General features: G+C 39.7%; 1 protein-coding gene, 1 non-coding gene and 1 pseudogene across 6 annotated transcripts in view; all 3 read right to left on the bottom strand.

Annotated features, from left to right (window-relative positions):
• Positions 1 to 19,803, bottom strand: part of ATP8A2 (ATPase phospholipid transporting 8A2) — a 651,919-nt gene that overhangs the window by 486,819 nt on the left and 145,297 nt on the right. For all 5 annotated transcript variants that reach the window (XM_045376972.2, XM_045376974.2, XM_065533079.2 and 2 more), the window contains 2 exons: positions 767 to 866; positions 201 to 299 (listed from right to left, as the gene is read on the bottom strand). In XM_045376972.2, the coding sequence (XP_045232907.2) occupies positions 201 to 299; positions 767 to 866 (199 nt within the window). The remainder of the gene's footprint in view (positions 1 to 200; positions 300 to 766; positions 867 to 19,803) is intronic.
• LOC135967984 (inorganic pyrophosphatase 2, mitochondrial pseudogene) lies at positions 9,513 to 10,207 on the bottom strand (annotated as a pseudogene).
• LOC123569947 (U6 spliceosomal RNA) lies at positions 15,083 to 15,189 on the bottom strand. Its single transcript, XR_006693819.1, has one exon. It is a non-coding gene; the product is annotated as a U6 spliceosomal RNA (small nuclear RNA).

Below are 19,803 nucleotides of genomic sequence, written 5' to 3'. Positions count from 1 at the left end.
TTTGAACTGTTTAGTGTCACTGTACAGGTATTTAGGACACTCTGAGTATACATTCCCTCCCCCAAAAAATATCATCAGGCATCTAAAAAAGCTGGTTAAGCTCTAGCCCAATTTTCTGCCTTAAATATATCACCCGAGGCAACACGTAAGTTATGATCTACTGCATACAATGATTTTATTATCCAAAAGCAAAAACTTACAAAATCTTCTACAATCTCTTTGATGCCTGCAATTGTTAAAATAATGATCAATGGCACCAGGGTGGTATATCTTCCTGTTGGAGATACATCTGGAATTTGCTGGAAGATAAGAGACCACAAGTAGGAAGTTGGCACATAAAAATCCTCTCCATGAGAAGAAAATTATGGCAGTCACGCACGGTTCACACTTTTGCAGTTCTGTTCCATTTCTGTTACTCAAAAATAATTACCTTACTTTAAAAACCAGCTACGTATTTTACATATTTTTTTAAATTTTATCCAACATTGGTTATGTGTTTGGAACAGAAAAAGGCTTAAAAGTATGGCCCTAAGGCCACTTTTCAATGCCTCTCTCAGTCACTGCAATCATCCTTAAGGCCATACCGAAAGAAATCTCCCTGTATACAAAGTCAGGCTTGTTCACTCTATCGAACAATGACCGGAGGAGGGAAACAAACTATGTTCCAAGATGATAACACTTTAGCAGTTAAGGAACCTTTTAGCAAAATCTCATTTTACATGTAATTAAGGTTGCGAATTCCAAGGAACTGTTAAAAAACCATTACCTGTAATAAGGCAATGAAGAGAAAGAAGGCATTAGCAGCTCTTCTAATCTGCTCATACAAGAATCGAGGTAGAAATGTCAACACGCTGTACTTGGCCGTACTGTAAGTGCAAAGAAAAATAATACTATCAGTTATAGATGTAAACTCTAAAACACAAGAACAAGACAAGAAGTTTCAAAGCTTTACAAATTGTTTTAAAAAAAAAAGTATCAAAACTCAGAACAAGGAAATTGCTGTGCATCTTCTCCTAAAGAGCTTTAGTTTGTAACATGGCGCCCCGATGAGAAATTCTTCCAATGAGGTCTTTTTTTTCCATGTTGGAAGACATACATGTGCTTCTTTAATTTTCACACAATATAAGCAGAGACATCTACCCACCTTCTAGGAGCTACATGCTATGAACAGCAGGCGTGTGAATAATAATTCGATGTTCCCTCTGGGTACCCACCACAGATGTTTCATGCTTCAATCACACCTAAATAAATTCCATTCCTTCCACACACCCTTTATTTGACCACCTTTGCTCACACTTTTGCTTCCGCCTAGGATAGCCTGTCCCTTACACCCCACCTGTCTCTCCATGACTAAAGTGTCCTTCCTCCCACCCAATCTTACATCTTCTAGTAAGTCTGGTCAAATTTATAATGACTCTTCTTCATGGAAGTCCACAGTACAGTGTTTACACCTATATCGTATAGGTGTAATGCTCTGCTTTGCATTTTATCTATCCCCAGAACAGATTATGGGAACAAGAAGAATGTTTACTTCAATTCCATATGTTCCTAGCACATAGCAGATAGTGAGTGAACAGTGAAATAACCCAAAGGCAAAACGAACCAAACCAGCTGTGGCTGCTCACAGGTTTTATTCAAGTTTGCACCATAGAAGTACCTATATGATTCCTAGCTCACCCTCTGAAGACATCACTCTGAGCCTATTCTTAATTATAATATATTCTAGCAAAATTATCTAGCAGGTTTTTAATTTACAACAAATTAGAAGCACCACAATAGAAGGGCAAAGGGCTCAGGAGACAGAATACACCACAGGCAAGGTACACTACTGTGAGACTGGACAGCAACCAAGCCTGGAACAGCAGAGTAATACCAAAGCAGACTACTCAAAAATATAGCAGCCGGAGGTCATTTGATGGAACAAGAAATAGTCCCATTGCCAATAGTCCCATCTGCCACTGCCTCAGAGAAAATCATGTCCCATGGTACAATGGCCTCACATTTCACAATACAGTGATCAGAGTTATACTTAAAGACAAAATCATTTTTAGCACCTTCTACCTAAGGTGCTAAAGACGTATGTGATGTTATATGAAGACCACTTTTTAAAGACTCAAAACTTAAACAATATGAAACTTGAAAGACTATCCCTGAACTAGCTAGAAATTTGCTGACATGGATCTCCTCCTTGTTTACATGGCCCTGTGGCATAACAGGATGGCACTGTGAAATTTTGCCAGACAGAATCAACTAGCTGACATTAAGCTCATTAAAAGGTAGGGAAAATACACCAAACTCATGTATGTGATGGCTCACAATACAAAGTTAATTCTTACCTATGGCTCAGAGGACAAAATCAAACAGAATATCACGCATACCTCTACAGCAATCCTGACCACTGAAATAACACAATCAACATTTGTCAGCGAAAAACAAAAAGAAAGTTCACATACTGTGAAATAAGAGTGTAGAAACTATCTTGCAAGATGGCTTGATTATAACATTTGAACCTGAGATTCCATCTGTATAAACCAGATACACATGCACACAGTTGGCACATGACCCCAACGATATATGAACATTTTCCACCTGAACAAAATGCTGACTGTGCTTAGGGACCTACATATCCCTGAGAAGCATGAAGATGGAGAGTTGGGGAGAAAAGGCATCCTGCTTGTGGCAAGAAATGAAATATAAGAGGGTGGAAGTGGAGAGGGAAATGCATACTAACTTTGACTCTACCAGAACTTGAAAAATGAGCCCAAATGCTTGCATCCTGAGATAGAGTCAGCATGATCAATAATTCAGAGAAACTAACATTCAACCAAGAAAAGGTTATTGTGTGGCATTAAAATAATTGCCAAAATAGACAGCCATTAGGGGTCGGGTTACAGAATTAAAGATATAACACTACGAACAGCTGAAGGCAGCACCCGTCAAAATGAGTCTACCAGAATATTGCAGGACAGTGCTTCTTGAATATGAAGGTACATACCAGTCTCCAGGGCAGCTTGTTAAAATGCAGATTCTGATTCAGTAGGTCTGGGGTGGGCCTGAGATTCCACATCTTTAAAAAGTTCCCAAGTGAGTTCAATGCTGCTGGTACAATGACCACACTTTGAGTAGCAGGGATTTAGGATAGCTGCTGAGGAGGTAAATTTGTTCATATTTCCTATTTGAATTTAATTCAGCAGAGCACTGTAAGGTATAATACAGTGAGGTTTCTGGTTCCAAAATGGTGGCTTGGAAGCAAGCTGGCTGGCTTCATTCCCCACACAGAAAACAAAAACCAAATTTACAGCACTTAGATTATCACCACAAATATCCCAGAACGAAAATATGAGGATGAGACAGTTCTCAGTGCCACAGAGAAGTAAAAAAGCTCCAAGCAAATGGTAAGAGAATGGGACATCCATAGCCAAGACGCCCCTCTCCCCAATCTGCCGGCACCAAGCATGTGGAAAATCTCCCCCGACCCTCAGTTTAACACTGGAAAAAAGGAAAATCAAGGTGATAAGCAGCTTCCCCATCATTTTGAGTTCCCTGGCAGGATACCTGCTCCTACCTCAACTCACAGGAAGCATGAGGAATGCCTGAAGGAAAAAATATCCCTGGGGACAGCCAGAGACAAAGTGGGGAGGCAGGACTACTATCCCCAACTCTGGAAACTTTACTTGATACGTTGGCTAAAGGAGATACCAAATAGGAGTGTCTGTTTAGCAACATCATGCTGTAGGAGGTTCACCCCAGAGGTCCCCTGAGCAAAAATCCCTACTTAACTTCCCCACAGTGCTAGGATATCTGCTTTGGCACTATCCCCTTTTGGGATGGGCAGTGCTCCAATTCGTTATTAGAGCGGAGACAAACCTGGGCTTAAGGCAGTATCTAATGCTGAAAAGCAGGCAGTGACCTAATGGGAAAAGAAAGAAATTCAACAGGTAAATTACAACGAATCTCTAAGCAAATATATCCAACAAAAAACAAAAGAAGCCAGACAGAGAAGACTGAAATAACTAATTCTCCAGTGCAAACACGTAGACATACATTCATACGTGACAGCAGCAAACAGGGAACTATGACTTCCCCAAATGAAGCAAGGAACCAGTGACTAACCCTAACAAGATGGTGATATGTGAGCTCTCTGAACAAGAATTCAAACTGGCAGTTTTAAGGAAACTCAGTGATTTTCAAAATAACACAAAAAAGCAACTCAAGAATTTATCAGAGAAATTTCATGAAGAGACTGAAATAATAATAAAAACAAACAGAAATCTTCAAACTGAGAAATATATTTGAGGAACTGAAAAACTCATTAGAGGCTGTCAGTAGGAGAATGAATCAAGCAAAAGTAAGAATAAATGAGCTCAAAAACAGGCAATTTGAAAATACACAGAGAAGAAAAAAGAATAAAAAGGAACAAAGATTGTCAACAAGATACAGAAAATTACCTCAAAAGACAAAGTCTAAGAATCACTGGTGTTCAAGAGGGAGTTAAACAAGAGCAAGGAGTAGAAAGCTTATTCAAAAAAATAACAGAAAACTTTCCAAAACTTGAGAAAGAAATAAACATCCAGGTACAGGAATGTCAGAGAACAACAAACAGATCTGACCCAAATAAGACTTCCCCAAGGCATGTAATAATTACATTCTCAAAGATCAAGGACAAAGAGGATCCTAAAAGCAGCAAAAGAAAAGAAGCAAATAACGTATAAAGAATATCCAATTCATCTGGCAACAGACTTATCAATGGAAACCAAACAGGCCAGAAGGGAGTGGAACAAAATTTTCAAAGTGCTAAAAGAAAAAAATTTCCATCCAAGAATACTGTATCCAGCAAAGCTGCCCTTCACCTATGAAGGAAAAATAAAGGCTTTCCCAGACAAACAAAAGTTGAGAGAATTTACCATCACCAGACCCATCTTACAAGAAATACTAAAGGAGATTCTTCAATTTGGAAAAAAAAAAAAAAAAAAACACTAAATGCAAATAGAAAACATTTGAAGGTATAAAACCCACTAGTAAAATTAAGCATATAGACATACCCAGAATACTCTAATATGTAATTGTGGTGTGCAATCCACTCATTACTCTAGTATGAAGCCCAAAAGACAAATCTATAAAAAACAAAAACACATACAGCAACCTGCTAAGAAATAGGCAGTATAAATATATCCAAAATGAGGTAACAAAAAAATCAATATGTAGGGGAGATGGAGTTAAAACACAGAGGTTTTTTTAGTTTATTGTTTTTATTCCTTTCTGTGATCTAAGATAAGTTATCTCTTTAAAAATAACTTGTTACATCTACAAGATGTTTTTGCAAGCCTTGCGATGACCACAATGCAAAAACCTATAATAGATACACTAAAAATAAAAAGCAACAAATTAAAACATATTACCTAAGAAAATCACTTAACCACAAAGGAAGATGGAGAAAAGAAAAGAAGGATTGAAGGAAGGAAGGAAGGAAGGAAGGAAGGAAGGAAGGAAGGAAGGAAGGAAGGAAGGAACGAAGGAAGGAAGGAACGAAGGAAGGAAGGAAGGAAGGAAGGAAGGAAGGAAGGAAGGAACGAAGGAAGGAAGGAAGGAAGGAAGGAAGGAAGGAAGGAAGGAAGCTGGTTATCAAACAATGAGAAAACAAGCAGAAAAATGGCAGTAGTAAGTCCTTACTTATCAGTGATAATACTGCATGTAAACGAACGTAATGCTCTAATTAAAAGATATATATAGCTGAATGGATAAAGAAACAAGACTCAGCTATATGCTGCCTACAAGAAACCAGTATCACCTATACAGACACACATAGAATGAAAGAGATGGAAAAAGATATTCCATGCAAGTGAAAACCAAAAGATAGTAGGATTACCTATTCTTATACTAGACAAAACAGACTACAAGTCAAAGACAAAGAAGATCATTATATAATGATAAAGGCAATTATAAACATCTATGCACTCAACACCAGAGCACCCAAAAATATAAAGCAGACATTAATATATCTAAAGCAAGAGATAGACCACAATACAATAGTAGAAGGGGACCTCAGCTTCCCGCTGTCAGTAATGGACAGATTATCTAGACAGAAAATCAGCAAAGGAACACCGGAGTTAAATTGTATACTAGACAAAACAAGACTAACTCGCATTTACAGAATATTTCACCCAACTGCTGCAGAATACATTTTCTTTTCATTGGTATACAGAACATTCTTTAGAAAAGACTGTATCTTAGGCCATAAATCAAGTCCCAGCACATTCAAAAAAGTAGAAATCATATCAACTATTGTTTCCTGACCACAATGAAATAAACTAGAAATCAATAACAATAGGAACCCTGGAAATTACATAAACACATGGAAATTAAATAACATGTGCCTCAACAACTGAGGTCAATGAAAAAATTAAGGAGAATTTTAAATTTCTTGAAACAAATGGAAATGGAAATATAACATATCAAAATCTATGGGACACAGCAAAAGCAATGGTAAGAGGGAAGTTTATAGCAATAAACACCTATATCAAAAAAGTAGAAAGACTTAAGAGCACCTTAAGAGATTGGAAAAACAAGAACAAACCAAACACAAAATTAGTAGAAGAAAAGAAATAATAAATGTAAGAGCAGAAATAAATAAAATTGAGACTTAAAAAAGTACAAAAGATCAATGAAACAAAAACTCAAATTTTTGAAAAGATAAGCAAAATTGACAAATCCTTAGCTGGACTAAGAAGAAAAGAGAACACTCAAATAAAACCAGAAATGAAAAAGGCAACATAAAAACTGAGACCACAGAAATACAAAAAAGAAAATCATTAGAGACTATTATGAACAATTATGCACCAACAAATTGGAAACCAAGAAGAAATGGATAAATTCTCTGGTACATAAAACCTACCAAGACTGAACCACAAAGAGACAGAAGACTTCAACCAATCAATAACAAGTAACTAAATCAAAGCCATAAGAAGAAGCCTCCCATTAAAGAAAAGTCCACGACCAGATGGTTTCACTGCTGATTTCTATGAAACATTTAAAGAAGAACTAATATCTAGCCAGGCAAGGTGGTGTGTGCCTGAAGTCTCAGTTACTCAGGAGGTTGCTGAGGTGGGAGGATCTAAGCCCCAGAAGTCAAGGTTGCAGTGAGCCAAGATTGCAGCACTGCACTCCAGCATGGGTAATGAGAGTGAAACCCTGACTCAAAAAAATAAATAAATAAATAAATTCTCCTAAAGCCTTGAACAAAAAATTGAAGACCGTGGAATACTTCCAAACTCATTCTATGAGGCCAGCACCACCCTGATACTAAAACCAGGCAAGAAAACTATAGGTCAATATCACTGATGAACATATATGAAAAAATTCTTTTTTTTTTTTTTTGAGACAGAGTCAAGCCCTGTTGCCCAGGCTGGAGGGCAGTGGTGTGATCTTGGCTCACCACACTCTGCACCTCCTGGGTTCAAGCTAGTTTTCTGTCTCAGCCTCCAGAGTAACTGGGATTACAGGCATGTGCCACCACACCTGGCTATCTTTTTGTATTTTCAGTAGAGATGGGGTTTCACCATGTTGGCCAGGCTGGTCTTGAACTCCTGACCTCAAGTGATTCACCCACCTTGGCCTCCCAAAATGCTGGGATTACAGGCATGAGCCACCACGCCCAGCCAGTAGATGCAAAAATTCTTAACCAAATACTAGCAAAATGAATTCACCAACATATTAAAAAAATCGTTTGCCATGATCAAGTGAAATTCCTCTCAGGGATGCAAGGATGGTTTGACATATACAAATCTATAAATGTGATATATGACTTTAACAGAACCAAGAACAAAAACCACGTGATCATTTTAGTAGATGCTGAAAAAAGTATATGATAAAATCCAACATCTCTTTGAGATAAAAATCCTCAACAAACTAGATACAGAAGGAACATACTTCAAAATAATAATGGCCATACATGACAAACCCACAACCAACATCATACTGAATTGGGAAAAATTGAAAGCCTTTCCTCTAAGGTCTGGAACATGATAAGGATGCCCACTTTCACCACTGTTACTAAACATGGTATTGGAAGTCCTGGTCAGAGAAAGTAGGCAAGAGAAAGAAATAAAGGGCATCCAAACTGGAAAGGAAAAAGTCAGATTAGCCTTGTTCACAGAGGACATGATTGCAACTTGCAGGATACAAAATCAACATATAAAAATCAGTAGCATTTCTATATGCCAACAGCAAATAATCTGAAAAAGAAATCAGGAAAACAATCTCATTTACAGTAACTACAAAGAACATAAAATACCTAGGAATCAATTTCCCCAGAGAAGTGAAAGATTTATATAAGAAAAACTATTAATACACTGATGAAATAAATTGAAGAGGACACCAAAGAATGGAAAGATATTCCATGCTCATGGATTAGAATTAGTATTATTCAAGTGACAACACCACCCAAAGCAAATTACAGATTCAATATAATCCCTATCAAAGTATCAATGATATTCTTCACAGAGACAGGAAAAAAAAAATCCTAAACTTTATATGGAACCACAAATCTTGAATAGCCAAAGCAATCCTGAGCAAAAGAACAAAGCTGACTTCACCACCTGATTTCAAAACATACTACAAAACTATAGTAACCAAATCAGCACAGTACTGGCATAAAAATAGTCACATAGACCAATGGAACAGAATAGAGAAGCCATTGGGAGGCCAAGGTGGGAGAATCACTTGAAGCCTGGAGTTTGAGACCAGCAACATAGTGAGACCCCATCACTTAAAAAAAGAGAACTAGAGAGAACCCAGATATAAAGTCATGCATTTATAGTCAACTCATTTTTTTTTCAGTTTTCTTTTATTGTGATAAAATATCCGTAACATAAAATTTGCCATGTTAAGCATTTTAAGTGTATAATTCAGTTACATTAAGTATGTCTACAATTTTGTGCAACCATCAACACTATCTATTTGTAGGACATCTTTGATTAGATACATTTTTTACAATCTATGTTATTTTAAGAAAAGTGGCAATTCTCTAGTAGTCATTTATTCCCACTTGTGGAATTAATTTTGTATGACTTTTAAAGATGAACTAACCCAATAAAGTTAGGATAATCTGGAAAAGCTCTATATGTAATCAAGCTAAATCTATTTCAGTTTCTAATTTTGATTACAAATTAAGCTCTTTTAATCGAACTCTACTTGATCAACTTACTGGACTGATTAGTAAAGACTCTACTTCTGTAGAACATTCTGATTCATGTTCACATATTATGTATGCTGCCTCTGGCAGAGTACTCTAGAATGAAGCTCACACTTTTGTTTCCATCAGTCAAATTTTACCTTTACCAAGCATCAGGTGTGTTTATTCCCAAACCATTTATGCTAACTGTATCTTTTATTATAATTATGAGATGTAATTAAATATTACATACACCAGTGAATTTATGAGTACAAAAAAGTTTTTGTCTTTATGAAGGTAATTTGAATGTTCTGAAAGAATTCAATAAAACACTGCTAAAAATATCTGTTGTCAAATTCAGCCTGGAGCTAGGTGCCATGGCATGCCCCTAATCCCAGCTACTGGGGAGGCTGAGGTGGGAGAATTGCTTGAGTCTAGGAGTTCGAGACCATTCTGGGCAACATAGTGAGACCCCATCATGAAACTTTGAGGCATCAGGATCATTCACATTGATAGCAATTAATTTCCAATCTGTTTCACCTTCCTCAATAAGAGCCAAGATTCCGAGGATCTTCACATGAAAAATTTCTCCACAAGAAAGAATCTTTGAGCCTATTTCACAAACATCAATAGGATCATTATCTCCAAAGCAGTTCGTGCTCTTATCTTTTTCATGGGGATCTTCCCAAGTCTGAGGGAGGGTACCATAATTCCATATATAAGCCTTGTAATTCGCCACATAGCATAGTTTTCCATCCTTTACACATTGTTTAATGGGATTCAGTGGCTCTTTGGTGGCAATCTCCATTTTAGCATTTGTCCACCGAGGTATTTCTACAATCATATTAAACAGAGTTTCATATTCGTCATTTCGTGCTTTCTTCGTAGGAATGCCATTTTCCTCTTTAGAGTTCACTTTCAGAGGAATATCATGAAAGGGGGAAATGTAGTGACCAGTTACATTCTTGAAGAAGAGGCGATAATTCTGCAAGCAGGGCTGGCCACGCTCCTGGGTGTGGTACAGGGCCATAACACGGCGCAGCCTGATCCCAGTACTGGTCTATAGTCAACTCATTTTAACAAAGGTGCCAAGAACATACAGTGGGGAAAGGACAGTTTCTTCAATAAATGATGCTGGGAAAACTGGTAATTATATATCAAAGAATGAATCTAGACCCCATCTCTCATCATGCAAAAATCAAATAAAAATAGATTAAAGGCTCAAATCTAAGACCTGAAACTGGAAATTACTAAAATAAAACATTGGGGAAATACTCCAGGATATCGGTCTACACAAAGATTTTTTTGTATAAGACCTCAAAAGCATAGGCAACCAAAGCAAGAATAGACAAATAAGGTTACATCAGGCTAAAAACCTTCTGCAGAATGAAGAAAACAATCAACAAAGAGACAACCCACAGAATGGGAGAAAATACTTATAAGCTATCCATCTGACAAGGGATAAATAAGGAGAATATAACCAGAATATAATAAGGAGCTCAAACAACTCAACAGCAAAAATAAATAAATAAATAAATAAAATAATATGGTTTAAAAGTGCATAAAAGATCTGAATAGACATTTCTCAAAAGAGACACACAAATGGCCAACAGGAAAATGCTCAACATCACTAATCATCAGAAAAATGCAAATCAAAACTATAATGAGATATCATCTCACTACAGTGTAAATGACTATTATAAAAAAGACAGGAAAGAGTGAATGCTGGCAAGGATATGCAAAAAGCGGAACCCTTGTACACTGATGGTGGGAAAGTAAATGAGTACAGCCAGTATAGAAAACAGCACGGAGGTTCCTCAAAAAACTAAAAATAGGGCTGGGAGCGGTGGCTCAGGCCTGTAATTCAAACACTTTGGGAGGCCGAGGCGGGCGGATCATGAGGTCAAGAGATCAAGACCATCCTGGCTAACACGGTGAAACCCCGTCTCTACTGAAAAAAAAAAAAATACAAAAAATACAAAAAATTAGCCGGGTGTGGTGGCGGGCGACCGTAGTCCCACCTACTCGGGAGGCTGAGGCAGGAGAATGGCGTGGAACCCAAGAGGCGGAGCTTACAGTGAGCCGAGATTGCGCCACTGCACTCCAGCCTGGGAGACAGAGCAAGACTCCGTCTCAAAAAAAAAAAAAAACTAAAAACTAAAAGTAGGACTGCCATATAATCCAGCAATTTCACTGCCGGCTATAGATCCAAAAGAAAGAAAATTAATATATCAAAGAGATATCTGCACTGTCATATTTATTGCAGCACTATTCAGAATATTTACAATAGCCAAACTACAGAATCAACCTAAGTGGCCATCAATAGATGAATGGATGAAGAAAATCTGGCATATATTCACCATGGAGTACTATTCAGCCACAAAAAAAAGAATGAGATCGTGTCATTTGCAGCAACACAAATGGAACCAGAGGTCATTATGTTAAGTGAAATAAGCCAGGCATAAAAAGACAAATATCACATGTTCTCACTCATCTGTGAGAGCTAGAAAAGTGGGCACACTGGTGGTGACCAGTGGCCAGGAGGGGTAGCACGGAGGAAGAGATGAAGAGAGGTTGATTAATGGGTACAAACACACAGTCAGGTAGAGAAATAAGAGCTGGTATTTGAAAGATCAGCAGGGTGACTGCAGTTTACTATAATCTGTTGTACACTTCAGTATATCCAGAAGAGAATAATTAAAATGTTCCTAGCATAGAAATAAATATTTAAGGCACTGGATGTCCCAATCAACTTGATTTGATCTTTACACATTATATGAATGTATCAAATTATCACATGTACTTTTAAAATATGTGTCAATACAAGTATTATGTAGCAATTTTTTAAAATGTAATAAGATGGGAGATGTTTGACCATTCACTCTGCCAGGGGAAAACATCTCCAGGAGTAAATGGGTGAATGACAGAACTTCCCAACAGGATAGTTTATTCACCCAAGTAAATAAGCCACGCCTCCCCTAAAGACATTCCCACTCGTGGGATGAAATGCATGTGTCAGCATCGCTGCCCTCCTGGCTAGTCACAGCAAGGAGGGGCTCTAGCTGCATGGAAACCCAAGACCTCAGAGCTTGGGTGCTGGAGATAAGTGGCCAGGAGCAAACAGGAACATCTCCCTATTATTCACTCAGACTCCCTCTAAACATGAGACCAGTGTTTCCTGAAACTGGGTGACATGAAGATGGCAGGGTTTTATGAAAAATTCATCCATCCATCCATCCATCCATCCATCCATCCATCCATGTGCAATAGATACTTCCTCAGTCCTAATTATGCACTAGGGCAGTGTGCCAGGCCCTGGAGATACTGAAGGGAACCAGGTGGTCAAAAACGTACACCCTCAAGGAAATTGCACTCTAGAGGAGAAAAGAGATTTTTTAAAAAAATTAATAGAACACATACCAGCATAGATGGTGATGAATACTGCAGAGGAAAACACATCAGGGAAGGAGGATACAGAAGGGTACAATGGCTGGGGCTGGGAGCAAGCGATTATTTTCAACAGAGTGGCGAGGGAAAGTTTCACTGAGAAGGTGACCTGTGAACTAGGCCCTAAAGGACGGGAAGGAGCAGGAGCAAGTATCATGGACACAGAGGGGAAGAGCTCTGCAGAGAGAGGGGACAGCAAGTGCAGAAACGCCAACGTGGGAGAGGTCCCGTTGCTCCTCTTGCACGAGGGACAGTAAAGAGCCCAATTTGGGCAAACGGAGGTGGAGAAGTATGGAGAGAACTGAAATGGATGTGACAAAGGGCCAGCACATTGGCCTTGTCACTCATGTTGACACACTGGCCTTTTTCCTTTCTGGAGATGGGAAGATCTGGAGGCTTCCCAGGAGAGGACAGAACCTGGTAATAACATCCATCCGCAAACCCTCTTCTGAGGAGCCCGACTCACGGGGTGGCTCTTGTTACACGTATGTTGGACATGCTCCTCTCCATAACTCATAATTAGGTGCATATGGGAAACATTCCATTAGAAAATAGGGTCTGGCAAAATATGGGTCTGGGTCTACCTGATCCTCACAAATCACAAGGCACCCTAGGAGTCTGACCTCCAGAATGTGGCAGAAAGCAAGAATCCACAGACAATGCCAGAGTCTGATTTTCCAGCTACGAGAAAAATTGAAGTTGACAGCTGTTCTCCAGAGACCAATCTAAAAGAGGCAAAGTTCAGTAGCTGCTCAAAGTGTAACTTCCCTTTCAAGCAAGCCTCCAGAAACACAGAAAGTCAGCTAAAGCTTAACACTCATCACCAAAATTGAAACAGTAAATCCAAGTTACGGTGTAAAGACAGCCAAAAACAATTGCCTTATTCTCTTGCATTCCATGGAAAAACACATTTCTTACATCTTCCCAACATACAGTAAGCGTTCAGTATTTACCGAAAGAATAAAGGAGTCTTTAAGCCTCCCCACCAGAGGCTGACTTTGTGAACAGGGCCAGCATTCCATGACCACGTTGTGGAAGCCTTCCATCCTAGCAGGCTCCTGATACAGTATCATTCACCTTCCTCCTCCCAAATAGTCACTCAGCAAGGAGTTCTAGGTGACTGGAAGTTGAGGACAAGATGATAACACTAAACATTAAGCAGTTCAATTCACTGATTCCTTAGCAGTGCATTCAACCGTCAAGAGAAAGAACAAGAGCAACACCACCAAATGCAAAGGCCCTCCTCAGTGGCCCTCTGACGCTCTTCTTGATGGACATCACCGCACACCTGGGAGCCACCCCAGAGGACATTCCAATGGATGGCAAAGCCCACGGCCTTCCACATCTGGCATCAATTCCTTAGGCTTTGCCAACCATCCCTCCCAAACTGTGTTCTGGAAATAACCTCAAATACAAGAATTCCCACTGATAAACAGAGCCTGTCAATGGTAACATAGGAGCACCTTACAAGAAATTTTCACTTCATTTTTTTTGTTTTTTGTTTTTTTTTGAGACGGAGTCTCGCTCTGTCGTCCAGGCTGGAGTGAGTGGCGCGATCTCGGCTCACTGCAAGCTCCGCCTCCCGGGTTCTCGCCATTCTCCTGCCTCAGCCTCCCAAGTAGCTGGGACTACAGGCGCCCGCCACCTCGCCCGGCTAGTTTTTTGTATTTTTAGTAGAGAAGGGGTTTCACCGTGTTAGCCAGGATGGTCTCGATCTCCTGACCTCGTGATCCGCCCGTCTCAGCCTCCCAAAGTGCTGGGATTACAGGCGTGAGCCACCACGCCCAGCGACTTCATTTTATTAATGCTAAACTAGTGAAATCTCACCAGTTACAAAAAAAAAAAAGGTCAATAAGTTCATTTTAAAACACTGCCATTTCTATTTTCAACATGTTCCTAATTCTTAGTCTACGGCAGGAAAAATGGGTGTCAGACACGGCTTTATCTTATAGCCTGTTTCCAGAATGCAGTAATTGGACCAGGAGAGGTATTAGTGCTATAACTCTATATAATCCTTTATTGTGGCTCACATAGGCTCTTTCAGACTATGTGTGACAAAACACATCCAACAAGTGAAATGGAGGTTGACCGCTGACCAATCAACTTACAATACACCTTTGAAGGTAAGTTCATAAATGAGAGTCTACCTACAATTCCTATTAAATAGTGTGACTGCCCTGCTCCTATCAGATTTCCAAATCTGTTCTATTACTCAATACATTATTCAATAAATAACTATGGACATGAAACACTTTATCACGACACTTGCATGGAAACATGAGCTGAGAAGAAGATAACATTTTGACCACTGAGTATGCTGCCAGGCAGATCTTCTAGTGAGAACAACTCTTAGATAACCAATTCCAAATGCAAGACGTCAGATATTTATGGCTAATATCATGAAATGTGACATTATTGAAAAGCAAGTTTTACCCAAGTGATGTTTTTTAACTTTAAAAATATAACTATAAAAAAAAACACTTCATGAATTTGTGTGTCATCCTTGCACAGGGATCATCCCAGTCTTCTCTGTATCATTCCAGTTGTAGTCTATGTGCTGCCAAAGTCAGCATGCCCAGGTGCTTTATTAAAAAAAAAAAATTGTGGCCAGGCACAGTGGCTCATGCCTGTAATCCCAGCACTCTGGGAGAGCGAGGCGGGGGGATTGCTTGAGGTCAGGAGTTCGAGGCCAGCCTGACCAACATGGTGAAACCCTGTCTCTATTAAAAATACATAAATTAGCTGAGCGTGGTGGCAGGCACCTGTAATCCCAGCTACCTGGAAGGCTGAGGCAGGAGAATCGCTTGAACCCAGAAGGTGGAGGTTGCAGTGAGCCGAGACTGCTCCACTGCACTCCAGCCTGGGTGAGACAGTGAGACTCTGTCTCAAAAAAACAAAACAAACCAAAAAAACAGAAAGAAAAAATATGAACTTTATGGTATAAAAACAAAAAAAAAATGAGTTGTGAGATTTATTTAATTTTGCACTGCAAGGGAAGGATCATTTTAAATGAGATTCTTCTCAATTTTCAATTAAAAGAAACAACAATTATTTGTTATAAAAAATACCTGGCCTCAACAAGTACAGGAATCATCACAATTCAGGCTCCATGCAGCCACTGCCCCAAAAGAAACACAACAGGTCAGTGTGTCAAACTCTAACACTAAAACATAGTGCATTTAATTATACCACATTTGGCCTCTCATTCAGAGTTCAGCATATTCTTTCCAAACAAAGGGAAATAATCCCTACTACAAGGAAAGGTTTAAGGCTGTCCTCAGTGTTGGCATGCCACAAACCAAGTAAGGTGGAGCAGCCACTCTGAGATCGAGTTATCCAAATGCAAGGGCCTAAACCCATCCTGTTCAGGTCCCAAACATCTCTGTCCTCAGTCAAGGGGGCACTGGTTCTCAGGGAGGACACACCTTGTCAGAAAGGACGATTCCCAAGGAGACAGGGTTCAGGAACTAAAACATCAAACATGATCTGGATGGAAAGCTAAAGTGAAGTGGTGAAGCTGGGAGAACATCCGGAGCTGAGACGGCTGGCACACAGAGATCTCCAGTATGGAAAGCACAACTGTTTCACTTAGGTCTGGGGAGAAAGCCATATCTATCTGGCCTTCGTGTTGTAGAGTTAAAAATCTGGGGCGAGATATATTATTCTATCTTTCTGGATTGCTCACATCATTGTCAAACGTTATTCTCACTGACATTTTTATGACTATCATGCATCTATTGCAAAGTGCACAAAACCAAAGTGTACAGCTCACATTTCCATAAAGTGGACCCATCCATGAAGGTGTCTAACTGAAATCTCACATAGAGATATGAGTAAGTCAGTCTGTATGTGCAGGATTCTAACAGCAGTAAAGACCCGATCTAAGGGCTGCCTAGCTTTTAGATCAGACTGACAATTATAAAATGAAAACACATTTACCACTTCTGCCTACAGGGACACCCCTACCACACTAGAAAGGAATGTAAAAACATGCAGTCAGTTTAAAACACACACACACACAACTAGGAATGGAATCATTAGCTAAGATGTGGGGTTGTCTTTTTTCTAAAGCAGATTTCTTTCTGCTTTTGCCAGACAAGTTGAACATGCCTCCAAGACGCTTTCCGAGTATGAGCTGCAGTGAGAGAGAAGCCCGCCCACAAGAGGGGCTGCCGCCTAAGGAAGGGCCCTGGCCTGCCAGGCAGGAAGAACGGGCTCTACCTTCACAAATGGGTTCTCAGAAGATACGTCAATCCATTTTTAAAATAATAATTCAGTTTCATAAGAGTGTCATTATGTCAGAGAAACAGAGCCACTTGGAGACATGTAGATTTATGATAAGGGATTGGCTCACACAACTACGGAGTCTGGCACACCCCAACACCAGCAGTGGGAATGGGCAAGAGGGCCAGTGGTATGGTTCCAGTCCAAAGGCCGGCGGGTTGGAAACTCAGGAAGAACCATTGTTTCAGTAGCTCTGAAGGCGGGAAAAGCTAATGTGCCAGTTTGAAGGGTGTCACGCAGGAGGAGCTCCCTCTTACTCGGCAGAGGGTTGCTCTGGTCAGGACTTCCACTGTTTGATGGGGCCGCCCGCACTAGGGAGGCCACCTGCTTTCCTCACTCTACTGATGCAGATGCTAACCTCATCCAGAAATGCCCTCGCAGACACTCAGAATAATGTTCAACCGGATGCCTGGGCACCCCATAGCCCTGTCGAGTTGACACAGAAACTTAACTATCACGATCACATATTAGGTAGGCACAGAGGCAGGCACAAGCCCAGTGCGTTGGAGACAGGGGAGCCTGTGGACAGGAGGGGAACAGCTTCAGCCTGCAGAGCTCAGGAGACTCATGAGACACCAATGATGGCAAAGGGTCTGCGGCAAGCATAGAAAGCAAAGGGAGGTATTTGAAGTCCATACACAGAGGAGCTCACACAGGAAATCAGGGCTAGGAGTCTGGAGGACCACACAAGATAAACTATAGGAGTCTGGAGGACCACACAAGATAAACTATAAAGAGTTCAAAGCAAAAGCCTTCATAAAAGAAACATGGTTCCTCTCTCACAAGCCCCCTTCTTTTGGTTACACCGAAATCTTACACAGCCAGGCTGCTACACCCACAGCAAGGAGTATTCCCAGGGCACCCATACAAACCTCATACACTCATATCTAAAAGTCCTTCACTGAGAAGTGAGGCTTGCTATCTGGCCTGCACTCACAGAGCACCCCATCATCCTGCTACACTTCCTCTTTGAAAATTATCAAATGTGTGTAGAAAGCCTCCACCATGAAAAAGAGATTTTTAAATGAATACAGAAGAAAGGGGAGACCTGAGGAAACCGTACAGCAAACTTTAAAAGAATATTTTAGAGTTTGGAGTAATGCTAATGCTAATATCCTCAGAGTCATAAGATGATAACACATTCACATAAAACAAGAATAAGATGGTATTTCTAAAAAGGAAACAGAATAAAATAGCTATTGGCAATTGGAAGTATGCTAGCATAACTAAAATATTGCCCAAAAAAAGGAAGTGAAAAATAAAGCTAAGCAAATTTCCCAGAAAGTAAAACCAAAAAAAACAAGATGCAAAATAAAAGAGACTTAATAGTACAAATACAAGGCCAATATCCAACTATTAAGAGTTCCACAGAAACCAGAGAAAGATAATATTAACAAGTTATGCCGGGCGCGATGGCTCAAGCCTGTAATCCCAGCACTTTGGGAGGCCGAGACGGGCGGATCACAAGGTCGGGAGATCGAGACCATCCTGGCTAACACGGTGAAACCCCGTCTCTACTAAAAAAATACAAAAAACTAGCCGGGCGAGGTGGTGGGCGCTTGTAGTCCCAGCTACTCAGGAGGCTGAGGCAGGAGAATGGCGTGAACCCGGGAGGCGGAGCTTGCAGTGAGCTGAGATCCGGCCACTGCACTCCAGCCTGGGCGACAGAGCGAGACTCCGTCTCAAAAAAAAAAACAAAAAAAAAAAAAACAAAAAAACAAGTTATACAGAAAAGGTTCCTAGAACTCTAAGAAAAAAGGTTTCTGATTGAAAGGGTACGCCAAGTATCCAAAACAATAAGAGACACACACCAAAATTTTTCATTATAGAATACTAAATATTTTTCTTTATAGAATACTATTTCTAAAACATAAAGACATTAAAAAGAGCCTATTTATAAAGAGAAAACAATCAAGATGAAATTGAGTCTCTTAATAGCAACACAGACCACTAAAGTGACACTTTAGATTTCTATACCCAGCCAAGTTATCAAGACACTCAAATCTACTTTTCACATAAGCTTTTTTAGGAAGCCTCTTACTGCAAGATGTTCTTCAACAATACAAAACAGTAATCAAGAAACAACCCCCCACCCCACTCCCCAACAGTGTCTAAATATCAAGAAAGCAGTGAGAAAGTTCTAAGATGACCACTTTACAGCAACACATGGACAGGGCAGCCTCATCTGGCAAGAAGATGGTGGGCTGAAGAGGAGAAGGGGTAAAACCAAGAGATTATTCTGGGATATTTATTTTAAAATATATAGAGAGGTTTTATAATATAAATGTGTATTGATCTGATGGAAAAGATAAAAATTAATATGCAAAAAAATTGTTTAAGGAGAAGAATAAGGCAGGAAAAGCAAGTTACACTAGAAAAGAGGCAAACAGGATATACTGCCTCACTACTTGGATCTGAAGTAAACAACTGAAATCTGCATCTATAAGAGAGTTCAGAGAGAGCATTTCTAAACTGTATTTTACAATGTAGAGAAAACCACATTTCTAAACTTAATTTTGAAATAAGGTAGAAACCTTCAAAAGAATTAAAAACACAAAGAGTTCAAAGTGGTTGCCTTTGGTGGAACAGGACTGGGATGGCACAGAGGGGCAGGAGATTATTGATTTTCATGATAAGCACTTCTAAACTATTTGAACTTTTAACTACTACATGTGTTATTTTAATAATACTTTAATACAAAAAAGTAGTATCCAGATATAACTGTCAAGGGACAGCCCATTCTTTTAGCTAAGTTTAGGACTGGTCATACATAAGGAGATTTTTTTAGAACATGAAATCAGACTAAAGACCTAATTTGTTTCTATACTGCTTCCACCACAAAAGAACTAGTAACTACTCATATCTGCTATCACTCCCCACGATCACTTCCTTTTGCCAGGGGC

Source organism: Macaca fascicularis, chromosome 17, assembly GCF_037993035.2.
Source record: "Macaca fascicularis isolate 582-1 chromosome 17, T2T-MFA8v1.1".
Taxonomy (NCBI): domain Eukaryota; kingdom Metazoa; phylum Chordata; class Mammalia; order Primates; family Cercopithecidae; genus Macaca; species Macaca fascicularis.
Note: the sequence above shows the minus strand (reverse complement) of the source record. Positions and strands in the feature narration are given on the sequence as shown.